This window comes from Podarcis muralis, chromosome 10, assembly GCF_964188315.1.
Source record: "Podarcis muralis chromosome 10, rPodMur119.hap1.1, whole genome shotgun sequence".
Classification (NCBI taxonomy): Eukaryota; Metazoa; Chordata; class Lepidosauria; order Squamata; family Lacertidae; genus Podarcis; species Podarcis muralis.
The window spans coordinates 31,622,574-31,631,463 of NC_135664.1; the positions used below are offsets into that span (position 1 = coordinate 31,622,574).

At 46.8% G+C, this 8,890-nt stretch overlaps 1 protein-coding gene across 2 annotated transcripts; it reads right to left on the reverse strand.

Annotated features, from left to right (window-relative positions):
• Positions 1-5,264: 5,264 nt before the first annotated feature.
• Positions 5,265-8,489, reverse strand: LLPH (LLP homolog, long-term synaptic facilitation factor). Of its 2 annotated transcripts, none has more exons than XM_028747063.2 (3): positions 8,386-8,489; positions 6,521-6,724; positions 5,265-5,661 (listed from the first exon to the last, which is right to left on the reverse strand). In XM_028747063.2, exons 2-3 carry the CDS (start codon positions 6,708-6,710, stop codon positions 5,498-5,500), a joined length of 354 nt encoding a protein of 117 aa, XP_028602896.2. In that variant the 5' UTR covers positions 6,711-6,724; positions 8,386-8,489; the 3' UTR covers positions 5,265-5,497. The 2 variants fall into 2 exon arrangements, with proteins under 2 accessions (XP_028602896.2, XP_028602897.2); XM_028747064.2 differs by having other exon boundaries at positions 8,274-8,393.
• Between the last annotated feature and the right edge of the window lie 401 nt (positions 8,490-8,890).

Here is an 8,890-nt window from a genome sequence, read left to right on the forward strand (position 1 = left end):
CTTCACTATAGATTAGAATATTTAGAATAGCAGTCAGCTTCAGTTACGTTCCCCAGTTTTTTTGCACTATCGCTCGAGCCATAAACACAAGGAAATTTGTAAAATCCAAACCAAACATCCTTGTTTATGCCAATTTAGAAATAAAACAAACAATCATGAAACTTATCTGTAATGATGGGTAATAGATTCTTTTCTCCCAAAGCTTTCTCAAAGAGCAAAACATTTGGAAGGGGAATTCTAGCTTGCGCAGCCATGAAAATATTATTTTAAAAAAACAAACACACAGCTAATTCGTACCAAACAAGCTGAAAATGGTTATTTATTAATGTTATGGTTATCATTGTTCCAGTTGTTGCAATGTCTGGGGCAACAACATTCGGAATCACATTTTTCCTTGTACTTAACTCACAGTGCCATCTACTGGGCTTCATGGAAACCCAAGATGTGATGTATTTATCAAACATGAAGAAACCAGGCAAACTTCCACATGCTCAAGTCTTTGGGCATCATTTCTTAAAGAGAGAATGAATTCCATCACTTTGCTCTTATTGCTTTGGATGTCAATAAAAGTTCCAATTAGTGTCAGTTGAGATCTGGACAACAGTTGGCGGGTAACTGGAGGGAGACCACCGGCTCATGTTAAATTGCCTTCTGAATAGCCATCAGATGGTAATCACTTTTCATCACTGGGCTGCATTTGAACCAGTGACCTAGAGGTGGAAAAAATGTCCTCTCGGATTACTGACTGCTCCGTTAATCCAGGGAACTTTTGCATATTTCGTGGGAGCTTCAGGACGCAACAGACGGGAAGAGTTTGAGAAAACAGGAACAAATGTTGTTGTTTTAAATTATACTCCCTCTCCACCAATCAATGCCACGAAGAAATCCACTTTCAAATGTTGAAGAAGTGACACAATGCGATTGGCAGTTTCTTGGGAACAACCATAATATATGTAGGGACCACGTGCTGCCCTTCACTATGGTTGCAGTGCTGTGTTACAGCACAATACAACACAATCATGATTGGTGCATAATGAAACCTTGCTAATTCAGGGTGCCATTGTGGATTGGGGTTCCAACTTGACATGTATTATTGAGAGCTGAGTGGGCAAGCTGCGAGGAGCTGACCTTGACCCACTTGTGGCCTGTCCAGATATTTGGTGCAGGATAAAGACAGAGTGCAAGGACAAAGGGGGGGATTGCTGTGGTCCACAAAACTTGCATTTCTAACACCAGGACACCCCTCCATCTTGAAGCTGGACGTGAGGGCCTGGAACTGGTGTCGAGCCAAGGAGACAGTAAAAATAAGGTTGAGTGGTGTGCCATGCATCCTGCTGCCTTGCGGGTTCTAGCAAGCAGCGCAGGTGTGGTTTTGGAGGAACCCAGAATTCTGGGTAGTTGTAATGTCCATGCTGCTGCTGCCCGAGTGTTAGGGTGCGGATGGCGTTATGGTCTAAACCACTGAGCCTCTTGGGTTTGCTGATCAGGTCGGCGGGGTGTTACCATTGCTCTGTCCCAGCTCCTGCCAACCTAGCAGTTCGAAAGCACGCCAGTGCAAGTAGATAAATAGGTACCACCTGTGGGAGGAAGGTAAATGGCGTTTCCGTGCACTCTGGTTTCCGTCACAGTGTTCCATTGCACCAGAAGCAGTTTAGTCATGCTGGCCACATGACATGGAAAGCTGTCTGTGGAGAAACACCAGCTCCTTCAGCCTGAAAGCGAGATGAGCGCCGCAACCCCAGTCGCCTTTGACTGGTCTTAACCATCCAGAGGTCCTTTGCCTTTTTTTTACCTTTTAGTGTTCTGGCTCATGACTTCCAGGCCTCCAGGAAGTCCACAGGCCTGTCTCAAGGTGTTGTCCATTGGACAAAGAGGGTACGTTATACCTTCAGTTTGGTCTTCACTTCAGATGAAGGGATTATTTGGAAACAGGGTTATAAGTGATCATGCTTAGATCACCTCTTGGTGAAATTTGGACTTGCAGCGCTTTGACCCTCCCTCACCACCACTGGGGTATGGAGGGTGGACAGATTTGGAAGGTCTGCAGCTGATGACTAATACAATGAATTCCTTAATGCTCCTGGTGTTTTTTCAGTGAATAGAGCAGGTGACCTGGTTGAAGCCCTTTCTCCCTGTTGAACACTGAGATGCACTGAACTCTTGGCATCACCACCCCCCAAGCACCCTCTCCAGCACTAAAAGCCTGTTCTGCCCCTTGGTATACCAAGGAACGAAGGCTGATAAAACAAGGTGAGCATAGGTGGCAAAAAGCATGCTGTGAAGCCAAATGAGCATGAGAGCACGGTTCGGGCTGCTGTGCGGCGGTGAGGGGAGTGGAACTTTTTAAATATTGTTGAGGTCCTGCTCACATCTCCTCCAGGAAATGGAGCTTCAGGAGTGTACTTTAGTTTGATTCCAATGCACTTTGAGGATAGAATCACTCCCCTCAAGAGTGATTTTGAAATTTATTGCAGACTCCAGGAAAGTATTCGGCGCAGTATCTACTGTGACACCATGGCATCAGGTTCTCTTGATGTAGCCTGATGATGTGTGCCCATTTTTTGTCTTGCTCCTTCTGACTTATTAAAGGGGTATGGCTAGGAGGACAACACGTCCTTGCAGGAGCATGTGGTCCCAGCCTTCTTGAAAAAAGGCTACGTTTTGACCTGAAAAAGCTCAGTGACCCTTTAATTCTCCCTTGGGTGTGAGGGAAGGTGATTGAGGGGGTCATGGTGAGACTGTTGCAAGCACTCTTGGATGAAAGAGTATCTTGATGCATTTTAGTCAAGGTTCAGGACTTATTACTGAATCAGCCCTGTTGTTCTGATAAATGGCCGCCTTCAAAAGGACAGGGGGAATGTGCATTATTTTTACTTGAACTCTCCATGGGTTGCAGTACAATGGCATTTCCCTGAGCTGACTCATTGGTTCCAATTCTATCTTCAGGATCAGTGATTAATTTTTGGTTCCCTGACACATGTGCTGCAAGGTAGCTTGGTGCTCTTTAGCTTATATATGAAGCTGTTGGCAGTGATTCTTAGATTTGGGGTCTATTTCTCCAGACTAGCATCTGAAGCAGGAGAGGCCATGCAAGCCCTCGACCAGTAGATGAACTCAGTGATGGACTAGATGAGGGCCAGCAAAGAAAGCTTGATTTCTGGCAAGACGGGGGGATTGTGAACTGAGTCTGAATAATTGGTCAACTGCTTGCTTTGCATGGAGCTGTACTCAGGTTCTAGCTTGTGGCTGTTCCTGGATCCATCTTTGGCACCCACAGCGCAGGTGACCTCAGCAGTTAAAAGGGGCAAAGGGGACCCCTGACCATTAGGTCCAGTCGTGCCCAACTCTGGGGTTGCGGCGCTCATCTCGCTTTATTGGCCGAGGGAGCTGGCGTACAGCTTCCGGGTCATGTGGCCAGCAGGACTAAGCCGCTTCTGGCGAACCAGAGCAGCGCACGGAAACGCCGTTTACCTTCCCGCCGGAGCGGTACCTATTTATCTACTTGCACTGCGTGCTTTCAAACTGTTAGGTTGGCAGGAGCTGGGACCGAGCAACGGGAGCTCACCCTGTTGTGGGGATTCAAATCGCTGACCTTCTGATCGGCAAGTCCTAGGCTCTGTGGTTTAACCCATAGCGCCACCCACATCCCGTGTCTCACCCTCAGCAGTTAGGAATTCCTTTAAACAGCTTCACCTGGTATGACAGCTATGGCTATTTCTGGACTTGGACTGCCATCCATGCACTGGTAACCTCCATGTTGGATTACTGCATGGTGTTCTGTGGGACAGCCTCTGAGGCTGACCAGTGAGCTGCAGCCTAGTACAAAATGCAGCAGCTTGATGGCTCATGTTCAACATGTCTGCTAGCCATGGTTGCTGTGTATAACCTCCGGTACTGGAGGCAGTATGTTTCTGAATACCATTTGCTAGGGAGAGCAAGAAGGAGAAGTTGCTGTTGTGCTCATGTCTACCTTGTGGGATTCCCACAGGCATCTGGCTGGTCACTGTAGGGAACAGGATCCTGGACTAGGTAGGCCCTTGGTCTGATCCAGCAGAGTTCTTTTTAGGTTTGGGAGAGGGATGGAGGTTAGCAAAGCCAGGCAGCATCAGGCATAAACACCAGCAGCGCTGTCCTGCTCCTTGCACTACACACAGTCCTCCTTCACAACCCATGCATTCTCACAAGCACGGAAACCCAGATCCGTTCCACATCCAGCTTTTTAAAACTACAATGGTACCTCTGGATACGAACGGGATCCGTTCTGGAGCTCTGTTCGCATCCTGAAGCGAACGCAACCCGCGTCTGCATGTGTGCGGGTCGCCGCTTCTGCACATGACGTCATTTTGACTGCCTGCGCATGCGGTGAAACCCGGAAGTAACGTGTTCCATTACTCCCAGGTCACCGCGGAGCGCAACCCGAAAATGCTCAACCCGAAGCAACTTCAACCCGAGGTATGACTGTACAGTGTACAACTTGCCATTAACATACGAGGACATTTGCAATGCTAAATTCAATCCATGTGTTATTGGCTAAAAATACCTATTTAGAGTAGGATGTAAGTGAATCTGAGCAGCTACAGTTACTCATGAGTAATTCCAAGACAATTCAATGGAGTTTACTCCCAAGTGTGTTTGCACAGGACTACAGACTAACAGTGTAATCCTAGGCATGTCTACTCAGAAGTAAGCCCCAGGGATTTCAATAGTGCTTATTCCAAAACAACTGGGCTGCAGACTTAGAGCTACTGCTTTCAAGGGAATAATGGGGCTACACTTCTGTGTACTCTCAGCTAGAATCTCAACAGAACAAAACTGGATTGGGCTGCACAGCATATACTTAGCTCTGAACCACTGAAATTAAGAAGGCATAAAACCTTTGAAGTGGCGAGCATGCTGATGTTAATCTTCTGTGGAGGTAGGCAGGAAGAAAATGAGGAGGGGTGCCCAGCCCATTCAGAGGGCAAGTCTCCGAATTTGCATACTCCTGTCTAGTGGATTCCAACTGTGGATCCCTATCCTGCACTACATAAAAATAAACATTTCTGCCGGGACGTGGTACCAGCACCTAGATGGAAGCACACATTGTTTATGATGAGCACAATCCACAGAGAATTAGTTGGGACTGAATTCCATTTAAATCACTGGGTCTTAAAGCATTTGACCAGTCCCATTGTTTTGGAAAGCATAGACCTAACTAACTTAGAAAGTGCTCACTCTGTTCAGGTTGACTGTATTCTAGTTTGTGCAGCATGTAAAATGCATACTAAACATGTGGAAGTTTTATTATTAAATCAAAAGTATTCCAAGGTACCTCCAAAATGACATCCACAAGGTGACAGACCAAGAGTCTGAAGCAAGAAATTAGTCATTTGAAGCAAACAGTGAAAAGGGCAGTAATGGTTTAAGTCACATTTTGTTTTGTTTTTGTGGCTGCCTTTTTTGACATAAAAGTCTTCCACAAACACTCGTGATTTTTTTTTTGAAATTCACCCAGACTCTACCATGCTAATCCCTTAGGTGGTTTGTGCTTATTCTTCCCTTTGGTCCGCTTTGACTTGAGCTTCTTCCTCTGCCTGGGATTCATCCATACTGGATACTGTCCATGTTCATCCAGAAGGGTTTTTTGGTTTCTTTTTGAATCCATGTCCATCTTACTCCCTTCTGGAAAAGAAAAGGGGGGAAAACACTTAAGGAAGTATGAGCAGTGTGAACTGTTACAGCAGCTAGCGCTGAAAGCAAATCAAAAGATGTCGGAAGAAGTAAGATAAATGATTCAGGCTACTTCTAATACTGACTGGTTGTGGGAGGAGAGAAGAACTGGAAAGAGGATGGTGTGAGAAAGTATGGGGATATTATATATATTTTATAAATATTCCCCTCTGCTTTGTTCTTCCTATATTTAACTTCAAATGCTGAACCCTTTGGGCAAACAGGCAACAGTCCCATAGAAAGTGCCCAGCATTTGAATAAAGAAAGCTATGGATCAAAATACACTTGGGAGAGCACAGCAAATTTCTTCTACAGAGATTCCTTTGGCCGCACAACATATACAGTGGTACCTCGGGTTAAGTACTTAATTTGTTCCGGAGGTCCGTTCTTAACCTGAAATTGTTCTTAACCTGAAGCACCACTTTAGCTAATGGGGCCTCCTGCTGCCTCCGCTGCGCCACCGGAGCATGATTTCTGTTGTCATCCTGAAGTGAAGTTCTTAACCTGAAGCACTATTTCTGGGTTAGCGGAGTCTGTAACCTGAAGTGTATGGAACCTGAGGTACCACTGTATTGGCTAAACTTGCCAAGGAAGCAGTTGCATTCCTACAGCAGCAATGGCTGAACTTCATTAATAGAGACATTGAGAGACTTGGCAAACAAAAAGAGGGGGTGGGAATGAGAAAAGCGCACATCAAATGAATTAGAGGAAGAGCGTTTCTGGCAAAGGATGTATGTAATATTTGCTTCCCACTTTTCAGAGCTGATTTGTGGCATTCCTTAGAGCAAAAGCAAAAAATAGGTCAACTCACCCTCCTGATCCTCCTTCTTTATGACTTTCTCAGCAGGAACGACAGTTGCTATCTCTTTCACCTCATCCATTAGAACATCAGCGTTTGTTTTGAGGATGTTCTGCAATCTGGCAAGCTCCTTGGGGGCATTTTTCTTTCTCTTCTCCGCTCGCATCTTTCGCTTCCATTTACTCCTCAAGCTTTTTGCCATTTTTTTGTTTACTTCTATGAAGAGGAAAACCCAGGGCAAGATGTGACCCATTGTTTGCCAGTGCAGCACCCCACAGCTGCACAGGTACCCACATTAAGGCAGGCCAATGCAGGAGAAAGGAGAGGAACAAAGGGAAGGAGAAAGGGAGGGAGGATACCTCCAGGTACACAAAGTAAATCTTTCTTCCACAGCCCAAAACATTTCAGACCAAGTTCTGTTCAACTGATTTCTTGAACAACGAGGTTCAGTCCAAAGTTAATTTCAAACCATGTTTGGAACACCAACTACAAACAAACTTGTGCAGCTGAAGGTCTCCTTCCTTTTCAGTTTGATGCCTTTCTGCTTTTTCTTTCATGCTTCTGACAGCAATGCAGGGCACTATTTATGTATTATATTTATTTATATCCTCTAAGGCAGGGATAGGCAATCTTTGGCTCTCCAGATGTTTCGGACTACAATTCCCGTTATCCCTGACCACTGGTCTTGTTAGCTAGGGATCATGGGAGTTGTAGGCCAAAACATCTGGAGGGCCAAAGGTTGCCTATGCCTGTTATAATAATAATAATAATAATAATAATAATAATAATAATAATAATAATAATAAATTTTATTTATACCCCACCCTCCCTGGCCAGAGCCAGGCTCAGAGCAGCTAACACCAATAAAATCACAAGAAAAACATAATGGGGGGGGAGACCCAATTTAAAATACAGGTTAAAGGCATTCAAGGTGGTGTGTGTGATTCTCTCCCTTCCTGATTTACAATACATCCCTGTGAGGTAACTTAGGCTGAGAGACCGTGACTGAATCCTGGGGTCTCCCAAGTCCTAGTCAGGCCCTCTAATCACTACAGTTCCCCTGTTGTTTTTTGGGGGGTGGAGGGGGTCTGGCCAGGCACTTTGAAGTCTAATTATTACTTTGTTTTAATTATTTATTACATTTGTATACCGTCCTTCATCCAAAGATCACAATCTAAGGTCCAATAACTTAAAAAAAAAAAAAACCCAACCCAATCACTTCAATATCAGAACTGCAACACCTCTGAGCGACAGCTGCTGGGAAACACAGAAAGGGAATGATATGGTGCTCACTCCTTGCTTGGGGACACCTGGTTGGCCACTGCAGGAAACAGAGTGCTGGACCAGATAGATATTCGGTCTAGGGTTGCCACCTTCATTCAGGCAAAATACAGGACATGGTGAGAGTTGGGGGCCGATTTGTTGTTGTTGTTTCCCCCACCTGGTGCTGAAGTGACTTCAAAGTCTATGGCAGCCTGACAGGATGGCTGGCCCCTCTTGGAATTTGCCTCTCTCACACACAGGCAGATAAATCTGTAAATCTCCCTGTGTTTTGATACCCAGGACGGCTTAAATACATGACCTTTCACACACCCTTCCAAACACGTGCATTTGGAGAGGGTCCCTCACTTGGCAAATGGGTAGGGAGAAGAGACCTGAAATACAGGTCAAACCAACTCCATGCTACAGGACGTAGCATTTTTTACATTGAAATACAGGCCAGGTGTCAACCCTACTTGGGTCCGATCCCTCCCTGGGGGCTTACCTGTGGCCCCCGCTGGGAAACAGCCTGCGGACCCCTCCGCCAAAGAATAAGGGGAGGGGAGAGCGAGAAACCAAAAGCAGCCACACCCCCCGCCTCCCCCCGATCTTTTCACCTGATCACCCGGAGCTCTCCTGTCCCCTGCGAAGAAAGCCACGCCGGCCGCAGCGCTTCTTCCGGAGCTGCGCGCGCAGGGGGGAAACGCGCCGCTTCCGGGAAAAGCAAGTCACGCCCCGCCCGCCGCAGTGCCCAACAGCGCCCCCTGGCGAGTTCCTCCGGCACTGCGCAGTTCTGTAAATGACTCTAGGCAGGCTGGCGGCGCTGTTCCCTGGGGGGTGGGAGGTGGGCTGACCTGCCCGTTGCTGTTTAATATACGCTTTATAAACGAAATTGCCCTGAATACTCGCAGGCTGGATACGTGGGGGGAGGTTGGTCACTCACGGCCCCCTGCGAGGAGTCTTGGGCAGGGGGCAGAGGTCCCCGCGCAGCGCAAGGGCAACACTACATAGCGATCCTGTCTTGCGTGCAAGAAGCTTCCCACGTTTAGCGCCCGGCATCTTCAGGTGCAGCTTTGGCGGCGCGGGGAAGAGAGAGGGAGCGACCGCTTCCTGGAGTCCTCA

Coding starts and splice junctions, on each gene's coding strand:
- LLPH (XM_028747063.2), bottom strand. CDS start 6,710: ATGGCAAAAAGCTTGAGGAGTAAATGGAAGCGAAAGATGCGAGCGGAG. Junction 5,662..6,520: donor AAAGAAGGAGGATCAGGAGG/GTGAGTTGACCT, acceptor TTTCTTTTCCAG/AAGGGAGTAAGATGGACATG.